We start from the raw sequence: 21333 nt of genomic DNA, 5'->3' as shown, positions 1-21333 counted from the left end.
TTAACCTTAGGAACTTGTCTACTGCTCCATCTCTCAATTTGAAAAGAAAAGCAAGCAAAGTCTATATGAAGGCACTTTTAACTCCCCTGTGAAAGGTAATACGTTATAATAATTCTTGTCTGACAGACTCCTGTAATTTTCCATCACAAATTAGTATTTGAGCTCCTTTCAAGTAGACACGTATTCCGTGTGCTCTAAATACATGGCTGACCTTGAGGTAGAAGTGGAAACCAGCCCAAATCACATTCTATGCTCCCATTTTCTGCTCTAAACATTTTTATGTGGGAACATCAGGTAAAAAGAAACCAACTGTAAAAGAAAGAATGAGGAAGTCCCAGAAGAGCCACACCCGGTCTGGGCAGAGGGTGTGCACAAAGATAAGCCAGTCTTTCCTGCCTGCCCTGCTGACAGAGAGTATGGCAGGAGGTTGGGCATTCATCAATAAGAAATTTCCCCCCTAAAGTGTGTTGAGAACATTGAGTTTTTATAGCCCTATGAGACAGGTAGTATTGTTATCCCAATATTTTACAGATGGGAAAACTCTATTTCAGTCGTTTTTAGCACCAGTTGGGGAATTGGCCAACTGCCTCAGTGAGTCATGGTCCAGATGCTCAATCCTGCAGCCATGAGGGCCCAATGTTTTTGTCATTACTTGCTTTAGCTGTGCCCAGCATGCATCCTGAATACTTGATAATATATGTTTAAAAAGTAACTCCGTATTGTATTGATTATCATACAATTATCTGTGTTAGTGAATATTTATTTTCAGTATTTGAATCACTAACCCTCATTTCAGTGCTGATTTTTACTTTGGCAGTTTGTGCCAATATAAGGAAGCATTGGCATGAATATTGGAAGTGGGAAATTCGCCCACCCAGCAGGACCATGCCTCTTGCACAAATGAGCCAAACACTGAAACTTGCTGTCACCTCATTCCTCTAAAATTAAAGCTAGAATTGAGGAAAACTACCACCAGGGGGCAATAAATATCTTATCACATGGTCAGAACCAGAGATAATAAATTGGTGGCCAGCAGGCATATTTTGCTTGATTCAAATGGTTTGTTGGCTTGTTCATTTTAAATTTAAGTCAATATTTAATAATAAGGAGTGTTCACATAAAAATACAGATTTTTCAGTTTTTCTTGAAAAAAATCAGACGATCTAGCAATTATTGGCTCTGTGTTTCTTCATGGTTACAATTAGCTGTGGCAGAGTCGAACTGCCCCATTTGGATAGCTAGCCTATTTCCAGCTCTCCATCATTTATATAATATATGCACATGTGTTTACACCCAGCCTGCTATAGGTTACCTACCTGGCCTCTGTGGCATTTGAGTTTGTGAACTCCTCATCTAAATAATTAAGCTAGGGCAGGAAGTATGGTTATAAGAAAGATTATATTCATTAAATGTCTAGGTTTCTTTAAGTGCAATTTTAACTTTGTTTTAAAAAAATGACATTGCATTATCAGGAATACAATAATTAAACATTAATGCAGGGATCAACACATTTTAAAATGACCAAATTTTAGGTATAATTGGATATATTTTATCACTAATGTTTAACCACTTTAAGTTAGCTTATTCTAACTCTGTTCTTAATTTCTTACTAAAACAGAAATTTGGATAGTCATTCTAAATCCACACCCTAAAAAAATCAGGACCCTCCTAGAAAGGCTATACATTTTGTTACTTCAAACCAATTTGGCATCTGGTCATTCTCTTAGTTGCAGGTAAAAGCAAGTATTGTACAGCTGCCATAAGAAACTTGCTTAGATGCAGTCTCCCAATTTCTTACCTATTTCATTCTCTCTCAAGCATGTGAGTTTACTCACAATCAGAACAGGCAGAGAGAACAAGTGATGGACTTGCTCAAGAATGGCTTTGGCAGTGATATTTCTCTTTCCAGACTCCTAGAATGTCTTCACTGTTTAGGGCCAAACTTTCTGGTTTCATAGAAAAATTACTTTTGCTCTACAGAGGTACTTTGGGGTGGCAGACGGAGACCTGAGTGAGAAAGGCTTGATTTGAGTATTACTCTATCACTCATTGAGTATCCACTACTCTTGTATCCTGACTATAAGATGGGGATAATACTATTTGCCCTTCCTATTTCCCCATGTTATTATTAAAAATAAAATAAAATAATACAATGAAAACAAAGTATAGAACATTCTATAATACAGTGTATTGCGATTTGAAAAATGCTTTGGAGGAAAACTGACCTAAGATGCCTGTTTTTCTTATCCCAAAAGTTTAGTAATTAGGATGCAGATGAACAAGATCCTCATAGTGAAAGAGACTTTTATGCAAGAGTTACTGGGGAAGATGGCAGAGTAGGAAGCACCAGGAATCCGTCTCCCCACCTAGACAACAATTGCACTCAAATCTGCCTGATATAACTATTTGGAACTGTGGAGTCTATTAAAGGCTTGCAACTTCCAGGAGAAGGCTTGAAGGGTAAATTGTGATTATTTTTCACAATTTCAGCTCTTAGAACAGTAGCAATTATCCATTCCCCCATCTTCAAGACCCGTAGCAGGCAGCTATGCACATGTTCCTAGAGCAGCTTGCATGCAGCTTGCCAAGGCCAGGGTGGGAGGAAAAAAGAACACTGTCCTCCAGACATTGAGAATCTGTTCTTTGATTGCTGATTGTTATTTATGACCTCAGAGGCGCAGACAAAGAGGCAACTGCCATTGTTGTACACCTACCCTCATTGTTGTGAGCCCCTGCCCCTCAGGCTGAAGGGACTTCCAGGGATTTAAAGAGCTGGCACCTTTTCTTTTACCCTTAATTTTTCTCTTTTTCCCCTTTGGAAGCCATACATTAAAGGACATCAAAAGCAACCACATATACAAGGGAAATTAGAAAGTCACTGCACATACCCAGGCAAAGGCATAGGCTCAGAAAAGACCTGAGAAGACCTTAAGCTTATACCTCAGCCTGATTCTCAGTACAGACACAGCCTACAACACCAAAAAAACCAAATCCAAAAACAAAAGCAGAAAACCCTAGGGAAGGGGGAGAATATTATTTACAGGGTTAGCAAATTATTAGATATGAATGTCCAATTTTCAACAAAAAAAATTACAAGGCATACAAAGAAACAGGAAAATATGGCCCATTCAAAGCAAAACCAAATCAACAGTAACTGTCCAGATGATAAATCTACTTCACAAAGACATTAAAACAGCTGTCTTAAAGATGCTCAAAGAACTGAAGGAAGACGTAGAAAAAGTCAAGAAAATGATGTATGAAAAAATGAAAATATCAATTAAGAGATAGAAAACCTAACAAAAACCCAAAAAGAAATTCTGGAGCTTAAATGTGAAATAACTAAAAAGAAAAATTCACTAGAGAGATTAAAAGGCAGACTAGAGTAGGCAGAAGAAAGAATCAGCAAACTTTCAGATAGGACAATGGAAATTATCAAGCCTAAGGAACATAAAGAAAACGATTGAAAAAAGTGAAAAAAGTATAATGAATCTGTGGGATAGCACCAAGCACACCAACATACAGATAGCGGGAGTTCCAGAAGGAGAAGAGAAAGAGAAAGGGGCAGACAGAATATTTTAAAAAATAATGGCTGAAAACTTCCCACATTTGATGAAAGACATGAACATAAACATCCAAGAAGCTCAAAGAAACCCAAGTACAGTAGGATGAACTCAAAGAGACACAATATAATCAAACTGTAAAAAGCCAAAGACATGCCCTGGCCAGTTTGGCTCAGTGGTTAGAGCATTGGCCTGCGGACTGAAGGGTCCCGGGTTCCATTCCAGCCAAGGGCACATACCTCAGTTGCTACATCCCTGGCCCCAGTTGGGGGGAGGTGTGGGAGGCAGCCAATCAATGTGTCTCTCTCATATCAATGTTTCTCTCTCTGTCTCTCTCTTTCCCTCTCTCCCTTCCACTCTCTCTGAAAAGTAATGCAAAAAATATCCTCAGGTGAGTATTAAAAAAAAAAGCCAAAGAATCTTAAAAGCAGAAGAGAGAAGTGACTCATTACATATAAGGGATCCTCAATCAGATTACCAGATTTCTCATCAGAAATTTTGGAGGTTACCTGTCAACCAAGAGTCCTATAGCTGGTAAAACTGTCTTCAAAAGTGAAGAAGAAATTAAGACATTCCTTGATAAACAAAAGCTGAGGGATTTGCCACTAATCAAATGATGTGGACTTGGATTGTGTAACTAGTGAGATAATCTCATGCAATTCTAAAATGCATTCATTCATTCATCAAATATGAGCAGAGTTCCCATACATGTTAGGTGCTAGGAATCCAGAGATGAAATACCATGGTTCCTGCCATGAAGTGCCATCAGTCTCCTCTTGTTCTAAGGAAATCTCCCCCTAAAGAAAGCAGGATAGGGTGGAAGTGAGTGCAGGAAGTAATAAAAGGAGGGCAGAAAAGAATGCTGAGGGGTTAAAGAGTATAGGAAAATATAAAGATTAACAGAATGCAGATGGACCTTAGAGGTGAAAAGTCTTTGATAATGAAATGTGAATAGGGCTGCCACAGACAGTTTTTTTTAGTCTGAGCATTATTCAGACATTTGATGGAGCAGCCAGGGGAACTGAAATTCAGACCCAATTTCACTTGTCAAACCTCAGGTCCTGAGGAAGGAGGGAGGAGGGACTTTACCCCTAAAAACAGGTACCTTTTTCTAATTCACAGAAGGACACTGCACAGGCTATCTGTGCCTCTGAATCCAAAGGTGTGTAAAACTAAAAATATTAAGGAGAGTGACAATTGGTGGTGCTGATACTCTGTGCTCAATCAAGGGTCTTAACAATTTTCTCACATGTACAGAATTGAAGAGTATCTTTTCAAACTTTCAGGTATATATATCCTGTGCTTACAATAACATGTAACAATATATTTTTAAACATGGTGCTTAAGTCCTTCACATCTACTTTAAGAGTATACTTTAAGAATATATGAGATAATGTGTTAAGTAAAACAAAATACTAATGTCTTATTTACTTTTGTATTGTTATCATACTTTAAGAATCATCTTATTATTACTATTATCATATTACTTGAGAAAATCACCAAGTTCCAGTGTAGAACATGGTCATTTATTATTTGAACAATATTATTTTCATTTACATTGTTTCAAATCTTAGAGTCTGTGTCTCTACAAAAAATAAAAGAAAGTGGCCTAATCTTTTCAAAATAGAGTGCTGATGTGGAGTTTAAAGTCCACTTCACTTTTATCCAGTTTCATTTTCCTCTAAAACATCTGGAAGCATTCTTCATGCTAAAAGAAAACAGCTGCGCATTCACGTTCAAATTGTACTGTGAACCTAAAACACAAAACATCGTGTACATGTACATTTTTTTGAACCTAAAATTTTATAGCTTTTTGGCATACCTAAGACATACTACTTTTGATTCCATAAGTGTCAAAATTCATTAAGTGTGCAATTCATTGTGCAAAGCATTGTGGAATTAAGCAGAGAAAATACTATTTCTGCCTTAAAAGGGATAGGTTATTTTGGTATTAAAATATTACTTTTAATAAAGCCTATAGCAGCAGCAAAATGGGTAGAATATGGGCAAAATTGTACAGCTGCCTTCTCCTGTTGCTGTTTTTTAAAATATATCTTTATTGATTTCAAAGAGAGGAAGGAAGAGAGAGAGAGTGTTAAGTAAAGACAATAGGAAGTAGGTGTCCCTTTGTGCCTTCCACTTTTTGTGTTCTAGGAACGTTCTGCCAGGGCGCCACCCGGGCATTGAGTCCTTTGTCAGCAGCAGTTAGCTCGGAATGGCCTCGTCAGCCCTCCTGGGTGACCCATAGCTGACCCACCAGTAGAATGCATGCATAGGATCACGTAGAGGTGCCCCCCTCTGTGGTTTTGGTAACCACACGTAGGCTGCTCCGTTGCTATAGAAACCTCATATACAGCAAAGAGCTGTCAAAACTCCATAAATCAAGCACTTATAAGAGATCCCATAAGAATAGCTTCCCAGGGGCCCTAGTCAGAACTCTCCGACAGGGGTGCTTGCAGGGCACCCCTGAAGCCAAGGCGCTGCCTCAGTCCCCATGCATCTTGGAAACACTCTTGGGGTTGTGAGGACTTGCTTTACTCCTTTGTCTTACTTTACTTTACTCTGTTTTACTTAATGCTCCAATAAACAGTGTTTTGTTGCCTCAACTCCGTCTCAGGTGTGCGTGGTGAATGCGCATGTGACCTCCAAATTCTGTGGCCACTTAAGACGCAGCCCCTTGTTGCTACAGAGAGAGAAACATCAATGATGACAGTCATTGATCAGCTGCCTCCTGCAGGCCCCCCCACTGGGGATGGAGCCTGCAACCGGGCATGTGCCCTGACCGGGAATCGAACCGCCATCGCCTGGATCCTAGGTTGATGCTCAACCACTGAGCGATGCTTGGCTGGGCTGCCTTCTCCTGTTTTGTCTTTGAGGAACCCGTTAGCCTCTCCTGGTCTGTCAGAGTTCTTTATGGATCACCTATGGAAATTCTCCCCATTCCAATTTCTTCTTTTATTAAGCCCATATTAAAATTACTTGCTTATACTCTATTTTCTTAGGGAGAGTTGCCAAAGTGACAACTAGCTAATCTGGGAAACTAATCCATGTTAAGGTACATTCTAGTTTTATTCTTTCAAGCAACATATTTACATATTATTGTCTTTTTAGAGGGTGTCTTCATGGATAATGGTGGAGGTTTCCACATGCATGATGGGTCCACATTTGGTGTCCCTTAAATAAATCATTTGAAGTGCTGCCAACATTGTTTTTCTGTCTGGAGACCTGGGGAGAAAAGAAATGGGCTAAGTCACTGCATTGCCTGGAAGAGTTCCTAATAACATCTTTGCCAAAGCCCATGAGGGGCTGGTGGTTTCATCCATGCCTTTCTCAGATCCTGTTTCAATAAGCCAAGCCAAGCTCATTTTCTACAATTTCTATTGGAGGAAAATATATTTCTCAAAAAAGGGGTGTGAGTGGCATTTGGGGCAGGATAATTGTTTGTTTTATAGAATGGTATTATACATGGCAGGAATTTTAGCATCCCTGGTCTCAACCAACTAAATTCTAATAGCACCCCCACCCCCACCCCATCATACCTGCCAAGTCTATGTGACAACTAACATGCCTCCCCCACATTTCCAAATGTGTGGAACAACTGAGGTGACGACTATTAGCCAACCCTTTTAGAGCCAGTAAGAACCTTCTCTATGGAGGTACAACATTCCCCCATCAGCCACACTGTCAAAGGGGTTGAGTAACATTGGACCTCCAGTTACCATATCTCCATTCAGGAATACATCATATGAATAAGAAAGGCAGACATGAACTTTCCCCCTCAACATCCTCAAATTAGTTACAGTTAACTGTTTTACCATGAGTCATAAATTCAAACTAAAAGGATTCAAAATTTTTCTAAAAGTAAAGGCTTTCTTCAGATGGTGGCTTAGTGAAAAATAGTTTGGTGGTTTGACATTGATCTTTCTAATATTGTGACAGCATCCCTGAAAAACACACCAAAAAACCTATTTCTTTTGAAGGTAACATAAATCAGAATTTCATCTAACTACAGTTGGAGTCACATTTGGTCTCATTCAAAAGATCATTTTTAAAGAGTCAGTAAGTAAAGAAAAATGAGAATGGAATGCTTCAAATGCCATGGTAACACTAAAATAATGTTTTAAAAAATGCTTGCTTGACACAATTTTTAAAAAGTCATTTTCTATTAACTTCACTAATTTTTCATAATCCAATGATTAAATAATTTAAAGATATGGGTCAGAATAAGAACTACATAGCATCATAGCAAAATGCATTTCCAGCTTATGGTAAATAAATCAGTTTCACTGGCTATAAAGAGTTGCATTGGGGAGAAAAGTCCTTTTTTTTTCTTTTAGATAAGATATATGTGTAGCCTGGCCAGCATGGCTCAGTGGTTGAGCACTGACCTATGATCCAGGAGATTGAGGTTCATTTCCTGGTCAGGGCACATGCCTGGGTTGTGGGCTTGATCCCCAGCAGAGGCCGTGCAGGAGGCAGCCAATCAATGACTCTCTCATTGATGTTTCTATCTCTCTCTCCCTCTCCCTTCTCTCTGAAATCAATTAAAAAAAAAAAAAAAAGATCTATGTGTAGAAGGCTCAAAGTACATGGTTGACAAGAAAATTATATGGAAAATAAATTTTAAAACAAGTTATTTAAAAGTAAAATATATAGATGAGTTGTACCCACATTGATCAGAGCTTATGTTATAATGGGAGAAGTAAGAAAAGAAATATAAGTTATAATGGGATCTAAGATGGCAGCGGAGTAGGTAGAATTTACATTCACCTCATCCCAGGATCAAAGAGGAATTACAACTAAATTATAGAGCAATTAACCTGAATAACCAACTGAAGGCTAGATGAATAAAAGTCTTATAACCAAGGATTTGCAGAAGAAGCCACATTAAGACTGATAGGAAGGGCAGAGATGCTAAAAGGGCTGGCACTGCACCCACGTGCAGCAGCTGGAAGGATATCTCAGCTGCAAAGGTCACCACATAGAAGCAAGGGGTCTCAACTCCACGCTGGGCTCCCCAGCCCAGAACACCAGAGCCTGGAAAAAGAGCCTGCGTAAAATCTGGCTGTGAAAATCAGTATGGATTCCATCTACCAGGGAGAGAGAGGAGTCTGCTAGAAACCTAGGCTCCCTCTTAAAGCGCCAACATACAAAATCTTGTTTGCAGCCACTCGCCCTGGGCTCTGGTGGAGGAAAAGCAACTCAGAGTGGACTAGAGTCATATAGGGAGAAACTTGGTTGTGTGGCTTCAGAGAGAGGGCTACAAGGACAGCCGCCAACATCCCTGTTCTGAATCCCTGTTCTACACACCCACGGAGGCGATCTTCCCTGGGTCCAGCACGCCCCTCCATGCAGTATCAGCCTAGGGGAATACACTAGGTCCACCCTGGCCTCACCCTGCCACGCTGGCATCCTGTGTAAGAGTCTGCTGTCTGTAGTCAGCCTGGATCTGTGGTGTAGACTTTCTTGGAGTACTCTTGAAGAGATCTCTCCAGGCAGCGCTGCACAGCCAGTCAGCCAGTGTATATTGAGTAGCGCTGCTGAGACTATCACAATGTTCACCTGGAACGTTCCCAATACAGTTCTTGCATGATAGCTGTACTTCGTACACCACTCCCACTAGCTTGAAAAGCTTCTCCCTGTTATTTCTGAGAGTCACTGAAGGGGTGCCTCACATATAGAGAAAAACCAAGTCCTTCCTGTCCTATTTGGGTCCCCTCTTGCCAATGTCCACTGCAATAACGCTTCCTTAAGGAACCTGCTCCCACCACTAAGGACTGCCAAGCAAAGTCCAGGATTCTGCCTTCACCCAACAGAGCCTTGGAAGGTGAGATGACGCCCCTCTCTGCAGTCAGCTGGCTTTCAAGACCCCACCGCTAGCACCCAGTGTCTCTCACAATAGAATTTCGTCCCCTCTTCACACCTTAAAGCAAAAACTTCTATCAACAATAGCAGGGGCAAGAGTTCTCTATGTGTTCCCGCTCCTGCTTATATACATCCAAGAAAAATATTTTCTTTCCCTACTACTGAAATACAAGTAAACACATATACAAATGCAGTCAACACAGGGGACTTGGAGATAGAAACCTAGTCCAAAGCTACACAGTCAGCCATTTCCCTTACCAAACCAGGTTAATGGGACTTGTTTCATATTTGAGTAATTCTGGGTGTTTTTTTGTTTTCTTTTAACAGAGAAACAGTTTAAAGATAAATGAATATTTACTTGTTGAAACCAAAATCACACAAAAAACCTGCACAAATTTTAAAGTTCAGCCTCAATTAAGAGACTCTATTACATGTAGGTGAAGAAATCGAGATTCGGGAAAATTAAGTTTGGTGGTTAAAATTATCTAGGTAGTAGCAGAGCCAGGGTTAGAATCTAGGTTTTCTGATTCCTTGTCTAATGCTCTTTCTTGGGAGAGGGAGGGAAGAGGAGGTTAAGAGAGGTGTAGTTTGATACTTTTTCCTCTCTAGGAGAAAGAAGAATGAATTTCTCTGTTCCCCTTTGCTTAGTTTTTTTGGTCATCTGCTTGGTATGTGTCATTTCTGGCTCCTGCAGTTTCAACACAGATGACTCTTGTATACTGAGCTTGGCTCTGTGGTTTTTCTGAAAAGCTCAACATGAGCCTCTTCCAAAGGGAGAGTCAGCACAGCCCTCCTCATTCTAAAAATATGCTCTCTGTTTTAGTTGAAACGGTTAAAGTATTAATAAGCCTCCTTTTATTATAACTTGAATTGTGTCCTAATTACTTCTACTGTTTTTCTTTCCAACTTCCTGTGCTCTGGTCCACCTTTCTACTTTTATATTTTTACCTTTTGAATAAACTGATTATGATATGTTCCATGAAGCCTAGAATCATATACGTATGCTTCCTAATAAATCAGTTTCTCCAGATTGTCATTAATGTTCAAATCCTTTCCTTTAGTGTGGTTGCATAGATATACTGCCAGTGGGCCCAGAACATGGTTTTACCAGTACCAAGTACTGTATTAAGACTCTGCTAGGTTCCCCTCTTCCTGGTCCAGGGAATGGCTTCTTTCCTCATCTTCATCAGGAAGTAGAAACATATGCATCTGCCAGCTTCATAATTCTCTTGGCCACTCGGTGTGATGTGGAAGAAAATATTGGGGGTAGGTTTGTAGCAGCTGTTTTACCACATTCCTATGAAAATGCCTGCAGGCAGACTGTTCCACTCAAGGGTCAAAAAGGCTTTCTCCAGCCTTGGTAATCTGCCTTGGCTGTTAGAATGCAGTCTCAAATGTCAGCATGTATAAGAAACACTGGGGCGGGGGGGGGGGGGGTAAGATCCCTAGGATGTATCCCCAGGCTCTAGGATTCTGTCCTTTTGGGGTAGATTTTGCCAGGACCCTTCAGCAGCACTCATATAATTCTGACGCAGGCTGTCTGTAGAGCGTTTTTTAAGAAATATTGATTAAAATTTTAGATTTAGGCTCCTTATTCTTTTAAAATCACCTTCTTTAAACTGTGGCTGGATGGTCAGTTTTGAGGCATGCTGGAGGAAGTTAATAAACATACGGGGAAGTGGGCCAAATTTCTCAAGTCCCTTCCTTCCCACACTTATTATATGACTGCCATTTTTTGTTTGTCTGGTTGGTTGGTTTTTTTAAATATGTCTTTATTGATTTCAGAGAGAGGAAAGGAGAAGAAGAGAGAGAGATAGAAACATCAATGATGAGAGAATCATTGATTGGCTGCCTCCTGCACGCCCCTCACTGGGGATGGAGCCTGAAACCCAGGCATGTGCCCCAACCGGGAATCAAACCTCTACTGGATCATAGGTCGATGTTCAACCACTGAGCCAAGCCCGCTAGGACTGATTCTGAGTTTTTTTAGACTGTATATAATACATCTGAATTCATGGAATTTAGGCTCAGTATTGAGAGATATCTTGGCATCTTTTTCTCTCTAACTGAAGATCCTGCAAATGAAGGCTTATGTTAAACTGTAGAATATGTATGTATAGAAGCTTTGATACCTTTCTGGAGTTACTCTTTGCTAAATAAAACTACAGAGTATGATCTGTTCTCATTCTCACCCCCTGGGCAGTTTGCTTGGTTTTACAAGATTAGGGCTAAAGTGAATAATTTCTGTAAATAGGAGCAAAGGAGGAATATGCCCTGAGAATTATGATGAGCCTTAGAATCTAAAGGGAGGGTTTAAAAAATCAGGACAGGACAGGGCTCACTTACGGGTGGAGCAGACAGGTCTTCAGTGGTGTGATTTTAGAGGAAACCAAGACACTTAGGTATGTAATTTCTTTACAGGGGTTAAAGTGGCTGAGTGCCAAAGCTTCAAATTCTGTAAAGATAAAGCTTAAAGGTATGTGCCTGGAAGATTACTTAAATTCATACTATTATATATACAGGATTTCCATTAAAGTTTCCAGAAATCTGTTTTTAATAAAGAGGGGGAAAATTGCCATAGAAAGTTGGAGCAGGGGCGGAAGGGGGTGCAAATAAACTTGATTGAGTATAATAATAGATCATCAATACCAAGACAGCTCTCACTCTGTTTATCTTATTCAGTAGGCAAGACGCACGATAGAATTCTGAGAAAAATACCTAACTATGTGGCAACCTCAACTGATAGAGTAATAGAAATTCCAAGTAAACAAAGTACAAAGGGCCCTGACAGAGCAGCTGCCACTGTGTTCTCATACGTCAGTGGCAAGGCTGCAGGGCTATTAAGTGGTAAATATACATTTAAACACGGACATGAAAATCTCTCCTCCAAGAGTGTCCCTATGGACTGTCTTCCACATTGGAGGTTTCCAAGGAGAAATAGTCTAAAGGATGATGCTTCTGAGACCAGGCAGGAGAGAAACCTTAAAGAAGAATCAAAGCCCAATAGGGAGGAAGACTCAAAGTGGACAAAAAGTGCAGGAGAGACTGTCCATCCAGACAGACTAACAAAGCCAGGGAATTCAGAAGAGATGGTACCTAGCATAGTGCTTGGCACTTAGGAACATTCATAAATATTCATGGAAGGAAGGGAGGGGAGACGGGGTTTCCTAAAAAGTTTCCTGTATTGTTGGAAGAGGTGTTGGGCTACCAAATGTGCTGTCATGACTAAAATACAAATGGGACCAAATCTAGAATCTAACTAGAAAAGGATATTAGCATTTCCTTTTAGAGACATATGCTGAAGGGAAACTCGGGAAACTAAAGCAGGTGACTTAGCTCATTGGTAAATGATTCAAAGGCTCTTGTAATACAAATAAGAAGCAAGGTACAAAGAAATGCATGCAGGGACATTTCTGCTGAAAGCTCAGGAGACTTGTTGTCCCTTGAGGCAGTGCTTATCTCTTCTTGCCCAGAGTGGCCCCTGCTTTTCCTCTTTCTAAAATCTGTCTTTTCGCATGAAGTTTAGGTTTTCTCTAGAATCATCTCTGTATGATGAAATGCAGCGGACATGGTAAAAGAAAGGAAGTTAAAAAGTAGGAAGAGGCCGAGATACAAAGTCACGATGTTCGATGGAGGCATTTTCTTTCTCTTTTCCTCCTGGATGTTGGCTCAAGAAAGACCCTCAAAATTTGGCATCAGGTTGCCTGGAGCAATGTTTTCCCATTTTTCTTGTGTGTGGGAGGGGAGATCTTTCACTACATCCTCAGGTGGATTTTGTTGGTTAGTAAATGTTGCCTCCAGCAACGAGCACTTCCTGCATGCCTTCTCTATGCCAGACTGTGGCCATGAGAGAAGCAGCCATGCTATCCTGGCCCTTATATACCTTATAGTCCAGCAGTGGAGAAAAGTTCACACAGGATTATTCATTTGCTTGAAAGAAAAGAGCAGGTGAGAGTTTTAACAAGGAAACATACTTAAGGAGGTGACATTTAAGCTGAGTCCTGAAGAGTACAATTTTGCCAGAAACAAAAAGGTTAGATAAGGATTTCAGGCAGAGGGAACAGCATGTGCAGAAGCAGTCACAGTTCCCAAATTGTAATTTAGAAGGGCCTTAGGGGCAGCAATTTGACTCTGAGTGGTGAATTCAGGAGCTGTTTTTGCATAGCATTTTACATAAGATTTATAAAATATCAATTGTGCATATTAAATGAATTGGGTTTGATGCATATTATTAGATAAGAGATAAAGCCCCCAAATCTCCCTTTGTGCTACTACCATGTAGGACCCATGAGATAGGTCTAGCCCATCTGAAGACCTGAAAGAAGGCAATGTGGCCACATCATAAACCTCAGTGGGAGACCGGCTGAAGCTGTAGCTAAGAATTTAGGCAGAGCCAAGGAGGCCTTGTAGGGAAGATTACAAATTTTTAATTTTATTTTGACTGCAATGGGAAGCCATTACGGTTTTAAGCTGGAGAGTAGTAACATGATCTGATTTATAGCTTAAAGAAGGTCACTCGGGCTTCTTAATGGAAATGGATTGCAAGAAACAAGGAACTGACATCTGTTGAGTTTCTCCATGGGCCTGTTCCTGAATAATACACATACACTACTCATTTGATTCTCATAACAGTCCCCCAAAGTGGATGCTATTATTTTTACTTTACAAGCGAGGAAACTGAGGCCCTTTGAGAAGCAATTCGTTTTATTATTGTGCAGTTAATGCACGGGGCAAACTATATATCCAATAAAATTACAATAATTGTTTTATCATAAAATTCTGGAGGTGGGTGATTGTCATATCCAGCATGCAGTGATCATGGAAAGGTTAATACGTGTTTTTGCAGCAAGGAAGTTCCTAACCCAGGCTGCTGATCTGAGAGATAGTGGATACAATCATATTTGATTGAAGCTATTATAGGATTTTGCTCTTAAAACCTCTCTTATCATTGTTAAATGTGCAAAACACCTCTTTTCACTGTTTTGATCTTTTTGTCAGGTTGTTTTCCAGGAAGTGGTTGCTAGGAGTGAAAGAGTTTTATTATTTAGAGATAAGTGGAGCCTAGATATCCCAACCCCTTAAAAAGTAACCCCCCAGCCAAAAAAAAACCCTACAGTAATAATTGACTCGAAAATTATTTGCGTGACACTATTTGTACCAATCCACCTGCTTTCTATTTACACTTGTGGTTATCTCCTTTTGCTAATGACTCTCTAAAAGCACACACTAAGGTTTGCACCAAAAGACTGTCCTGGAGACTGTTGGAGAGGTCTGGCTGCTAGAGCTCTTTAGAGCCAACAGCTGCTTCTAATGACAGTGAGCATGTGCACGCTAAGCAACTACAGAGCCCCCTGCCATGGGTGTGGGTACCAGCCAGCTACACTGTGTATGAATGACCTTCAAATATAGTTGCCTTTATATTCTAATAATATGTACCACTAGGGAAAAACCCACTGAAAGTTGTACCAACCAGGTTAAAGAGACACTTTTCCCCACATTGGGACAAGTTCCCACCCAGGCCCTGAGCTTCTTGGCTGTGTATATCCGATTGCCTCTTCTCATACCATACTTTAACAGTAACTTCAGTTATTAACCTAAAGGTGTGTGTACCCTTTATTGCTCTTGCAAAACTGTCATGTGCAAGGTGTTTATAGCTTTTGTCTAGTCACTGGACTTAAAACATTCTTTAACCTTGTTTGATATTTGCAGTGTGTCCCCTTGAAATTAATACCCATAATATCTGTTGGAAAAACAACAGACGTGAGAATTCATCAGTAACTGTCGAAAAATCTCCAGATAAAAGCCATACCGGCATATAACCAGTACTCAGGATCACATTTGAGACTCTGACAACACCTTTGAGGTCACTTAGTTTAAGCTTCCATTTTATAGGCAAGGGAACTGAGGCACTGACAGGCCAAGACCCTTACCCAGGTCAACCAGCTAGAGAATGGCCAGGCTGGAGATAGAACTCCAGTTGCCTGACTCTCAGTTCAGAAAGCCTGTAGAGATCTATATACATTATTAAACTTTTAAATAAACAAATTTGGTCTTCAGAATTGGACTTAAAATTTATTTATTGGACTTTTCACTGTGCAAGGACTTGATTTCCTTCTCAACATGTGTGCAGACTCTAGCAAGTTACACACTTGAGGCACTTAACTTGGCCTCCTTCACAAATTATTGAGAAAAAAACTACAACAATAAAGGAGACTAAGTTTATCTCCATCTTTGTTCCATATCCTCTCTTTTTCCCTTGGTATTTCTCTCAGTGTTTTGGGTATCTTAAAATATGTATTCCAACCAGTTCATAGACACTTGACCTTACATGTTTACAATTTAGAACAACCTCTCATGTCTAGACCTTTTACTACCTCATTTCCTCCTCTGACTACATAAACTTACCTATACAGTATCTACTGTCTCTTAGCTCTTCTTCCCAGGTAGGATGTTAGCAAAGCTCATGTGCCAACCAACACAAATGTTCTGTTTTTGCCTGTCACGTGATGTCAAGTTCTCGCTATTTCAGTCACTCTCTTGGATTAAAGCATCATTTCTAGAAACCCCTGTTAAAATACATTGTTACCTAGAAAGTAAAAACCCATGAAGGCAGTACTGTATGGAGGCAGCACAACCTGCTGGAATTAGAATCTAAACCTCTCTCTCTCCAAATTGTTATCATTCTCCTTTGTATCATGCCTCTTACAGTAGAAATGTAGTAACATCTAGTGTTCTATACCAACTTTAGCTAATATACACCAAGGCTGCAGATGTCTCTGGACATTTTTTTCTACCTGGAACACATAGGTCAGTGACTATATAACTGTAAGATGAATAAAGGATGGATCACGAAGACATCTTTTTCTTGACTCATTACATTTGTCAGCTTTATAGTTAGTTGTTGAAAATAAGAACAGCTAGTAAGAAACTGCATTCAATCGAAAAGGCATAAAATATGTTTACTTGAACTCACTGATTCAAATATTTTGGACACACACTTTTAGGTAAATGGTCATTTTATAAACTAACCTTCATATATGCTACCAATAGGACTGGCTTCTCTATGATCCATTGCTCTTTCTTCTACCTTCCTCTCATAATGAATGGATCAATCAGAATAGAATAAGTTTTGCTATGGTAACAAACAGTCCCCAAATCACAGAAGCTTAAACTGACAAAGATTCTTTCTCTGAACTTAAATACCCTGGTATACAACGCAGCCAACAGCTTTAAGCATTAACAGTTACAGGAAAAGAGAGAGTAGAAAATTATGCATTGGCTTTTTAAGCTTATAATAACATTTCCCTGGCCAAAACAAGTTGCCTGGATACATCCAACTTCAAGGGAGTACAGATGTGCAATTTTACACAGAAAGAGACTGGGAAATATTTAATGGAGAGTGCTAATAAAAACACACTACATTATTTGTAGTTCCTGAACCTACCATTGAACTTCACTCTTTTTTGTTCTTGAAAGAATACCCTTGTCAATCTATACACTTGGATTTCTACCTACCAAATGTCACCTCCTTTCTAGAATATTCCATGATCTCCATCATTAGAATTCATTTCTATATCATCTTTACCCATTTAAAATACATACATAAGATTTATAGCACCCAGCATACTATATTTTAATTAGGAGTCTATGTATCTGTGTTTCATCTACCTCCTCAAAGCAAAAGACCATTTTTTATTAATCTATGTAATCTCATTGGTGGTTGACACAGGTAGACAGTCACTAAAAACAAGGTGTCCATAAAGTCCTTTTGCAATTTGATTTTTAAAAATTTCTCTTTGTGAAATATCATAAATAATAAATTTACTCAAAAAACATTTTTGAAAGGTTCATTTGTTTTAATATACTTCTTTTATTTTTCTAGTGAATAAACATCTATGTTATATTAAACAGCCTCAATTACATGATTGAAAATGATATTATTCAAAATGATGGTGGATATGTCGAAAGTTAAACTAAATCCTCTTGTCTAGTTCGAAGATAGGTGTACACAAATAATTAGAGTGACACAATAAATGAAGATATTACCAAGCAAACCCTGATATAGAGAGAAAGAACCCCTTAACTCTGCCTGGAGAGGTCAGGGAAGACTTCCCAGAAGAAATTACATTTGAGCTGAGTTCTTAGGAAAGAACCTGTAAAACGAGATTGTACCTACTTGCCCATCTCAAATGGCTGTTTTGAAGGTAAAAGGGCCGTTATAAAGGGGAAGATCTCAATAGAATATTCATCAGCTTTATGCTGACTTATCAAAATGTGGTTTATTCTCTTAACTTCATCTGTCCTTGGGTGTGGTTGGCAACTGGCACTAATTGGATTTCTGCTGTCTCCCTGAGTAGGGTGATTTAAGGTATTTACCCTCTGATTGGGGAAGAGAAGTACAAACCATTTACTCTTAAGTGTCCCTGGTTTAGGGGAGATAGGATTTACTATATGGCTGCAAACTACTTGGCATCTAGATTGTCTAGATGGATGCAAACTGCTATTTACTGTCTCAGTTTCCCTATTCACCTGTCCTCGCTGACTAGCCTGTCTCATTCTGAACTATTGAGCCTCTCATTAGGAAAATTACTCCCAAAGATTTTTATGATCCTTGTGGTGTTTTTGCATAAACATATCTCTTGTAGGCATTTGTCCAATGGTTCAAAAGAAATGAGGGCAAGGGCCACATTTAGCTTGAGGGTGTGTCTTTGCCAACTTTATTATTAATTAGCTGCGTGGCCTATTAACTTATCATTTCTATAGCCATAAAATTTAGCAATTGATACCTATCCCTAACAGTAGCATTACAAAGAGAAATAGCTTTTTTAACTTCAAAGGAAGAGAGGATATATTTTTATTCATATTTGATTAATGAAAGAATTACTTTCATATTTATGTTTGTAAATATATCCAAGAACCAAATAATTTTTTTGTATAAGTTCATTTAAATATCAGTCATTCTTACCTTTTGTAAAGTCTTCAGTTCAAGGATATTGTCTGTTGGTTACATTCTTGAAATATATTTACAGGGTAGCTTTATTGCTTACTAGTTTTATCACCCAGCATTGGTTAGGCAAAATTAAATAAAGTTTAAGAAGAACCATTAAAAATTGAATACTGGATTTGTAATATTTTCTACACTTACAATTATTAGAGAAAAATAATGGCTTTCAGCATCATAATAAAGCTTCTTCAAACATAGAGAAAAAGAGAACATATAACAAACACCTGTAATCAACTACCCAAGTGCCATATTTGCTTCAGATTTAAAAAAAAAAAATCAATTACAGATACAGTAGAAGCTCTCTATGTATATCTTCAATAGAGATAATAATCACTACACTAAATTTGATGTTTATCATTCCTATGCATATTTGAAACTTTTAAACTACATCTGTATAAATCTATATTGTTTTTCATGTTTTACAATTTTATAATCATGGTATCATAATATACACATCAATCTGTAACTTTTTTTTCTCAACATTGTTTTTGAGACTTATCCACTTTAATACGTGATACTGGGGATCATCAATTTTAAATAACTTATGCTATCCCACTGTATGGAAGTGTCATATTATTTTATTCTATTCTCCTACTGATGATCATTTATGTTGTTTCTAAAGAGATATTTTATACATCACACTGTTTTTTATTATCTGGAGTGCATATAAATAAAATTCTGCCTTAGAACACACACCGCATGGCATTGTCACTGTGAGAAGCAGCTCTATCATGAATTAATATTTCTGTTGTAGAGTTCCATATTGTGACTTATAACTGGACAGAGGGAATCAGATACTGACTGTAAATGTCAGATGCTTGAAAAGTAAAGATATAGTTTGAGGAATCCATGCTATACAGAGGATGAATATTGATTCCTTTTTACCCTGGAATACATTACTGTGGACTCTGATGCTTTTTTCAAATGTCTGAATTTAGCTTTATAATAATGATTTCAGTGGAGTTTAGTAATTGGTTTCTGAATTGGCAGTATGATCTTACCTTTGGATGAACATAAATAGGCAAAAGTCCAGGCTCAATTTTCTTTTTCAGGGTTTAAAAATATGAGAAATTTCAGATGCTGAAATAACATTGGAAAGTTAGAGTTCATTCTTCAAATAATTGCTAACTTCCCCCAATTAAATGTCCAAATATGTATGGAATGTTGAAATATCAATCAAACATCTCCTACCTAAACTTTGGTTTTAATGGACCCTGAAAGAGAATGACTATTCTGACTGTTCTCTCAGTGGTATTAAGTTTCAACTGCTCTGGAGGTCTACTGCCTATCTTCTAGAGTTCTCAAATTCTCTTTGTGATCCTTATTGGTCTCGTGACTGCTAAGTCTTCATTCAAGTTGAATGATATATTATTGGTCAAGCTAAGTCAAGTCATTTGATGGTAATAACCCCCATATTAAAATTACTTACAGTAAGGTTTATTTTTCTTCATGTTATTGGTTAGTCAAAGTCATCTTCAGATTTGTTCAAACATTCTGGGACCTAGATGAAGGAGCATCCCCTTTGTGGAACATGCTGTTCTTGTTATAAAAGAAAAATATGACAGAACCAAGCAATTATTCTTGAAGTTTCTGCTCAGCAGTAGTATACATCACTTTCTTTCTCATTTCATTGAACAAATGAAGGCATAAGGCCAAGCCTGCCATTCACCAAGGTTGGGAGGTAAAGTTGGCCATTGAGAGAGACAAAAATATTTGGGAACAGTAATACAATCTATCACAGAGGTTGTTTTCATTCTCAGACAGGTATGGTTTTGACTGACTTTTGGATTATTTATAAAATCGAAAAGTTTTTAAAGTTTTGTTGATATACAAGTAAGACTTTTTTATCTCTGGGATGGGGGTTAGTTCAATTTAATGCTTTCTATGAATTTAACAAAAAACACACACCTAGAATTAAAATCACTTTGAAAAATCAATGAACATATGGAGGGTCTATGCATATAATTGTGATCTAAGTATAAACAATATTAACTTATAAACTGAGCTAATTGAAATCTTTACTATATCATTCTGAATGAAGGAAAAATAGCTGATTTCCACCCCACTCCCATTCCACCTATGAGGGGACCCTCAAAAAAATTTCATGTAGCCCGGCCGGGCGTGGCTCAGCGGTTGAGCGTCGACCTAGGATCCAGGCGATCGGGGTTCGATTCCTGGTCGGGGCACATGCCCAGGTTGAGGGCTTGATCAGTGACTCTCTCATCATTGATGTTTCTGTCTCTCTCTCTCCCTCTCCTGTTCTCTCTCAGAAATCAATGAAGATATATTTAAGAAAAAAAATTTCATGTAGTTAGTATTTTAAATGAGACCATTCAAATAGCTTCTTCAAATTTGATGAAAATTTCTTTCACCATTTTTGTGTGAGGTTGCACGGAAAAGAGGTTTACTTTATATAGGTAGCAAATGAAAGATTTTTTTAGATTTAATTGTATATGACGTGTATTCAGGCAAGTTTGTTGTTGTTGTTTTTCACTAGCAGTTATTCTTTCTTTAGTACTTTTAAAAAGTTATTTGTCAGTAGCTGGTACCTGGGGCACTGAGCCCAGCTCTGCTTAATCTGACTGTTTTTGCAGCAGTCTCTTGCTATTTCAAGACACTGGAAATTTTTGGTTTGTTTTCTAGAACTGAAGTAAAGAATCTCATTTTAGGAAGCTAGCTTCTTTTTTAAGTGATATTTTATGATTAGATGTTTAAAACAATTCCTAGTTTGGCTTTTCAATAATAGACCAGACAACTAATCACATCGCACAACAAAATTTATTCACTCATAGAATAATGAGAGTAATTATTATTATAGCTATTAATAAGTCATTATTGCTATTAATAATTATTATTATAGCTGACACAGAGTGCTACTGCCATTGTTCTAAGTGCTTCACATGT

The 21333-nt window shown here is 38.4% G+C and overlaps 1 protein-coding gene across 2 annotated transcripts in view; it reads right to left on the bottom strand.

Annotated features, from left to right (window-relative positions):
- The window catches only part of LOC308559305 (serine protease 58-like), a 97304-nt gene that overhangs the window by 73466 nt on the left and 2505 nt on the right, over positions 1-21333 (bottom strand). Inside the window, exons 2-3 of one of the 2 annotated variants that reach the window (XR_013999128.1) lie at positions 19859-19968; positions 19431-19509 (exon numbers count right to left, since the gene is read on the bottom strand). Coding sequence is in view for 1 of the 2 variants with exons in the window: in XM_081141905.1 (XP_080998031.1) it covers positions 19859-19880 (22 nt within the window). In the remaining variant the exon portion in view is untranslated. The remainder of the gene's footprint in view (positions 1-19430; positions 19510-19858; positions 19969-21333) is intronic. The other variant, XM_081141905.1, reaches the window with a different exon arrangement.

This window comes from Miniopterus schreibersii, assembly GCF_964146895.1.
Source record: "Miniopterus schreibersii genome assembly, chromosome: 7".
Classification (NCBI taxonomy): domain Eukaryota; kingdom Metazoa; phylum Chordata; class Mammalia; order Chiroptera; family Miniopteridae; genus Miniopterus; species Miniopterus schreibersii.
The sequence above is the reverse complement of the archived record's forward strand: the minus strand, read 5'-3'. Positions and strand labels throughout refer to the sequence as shown.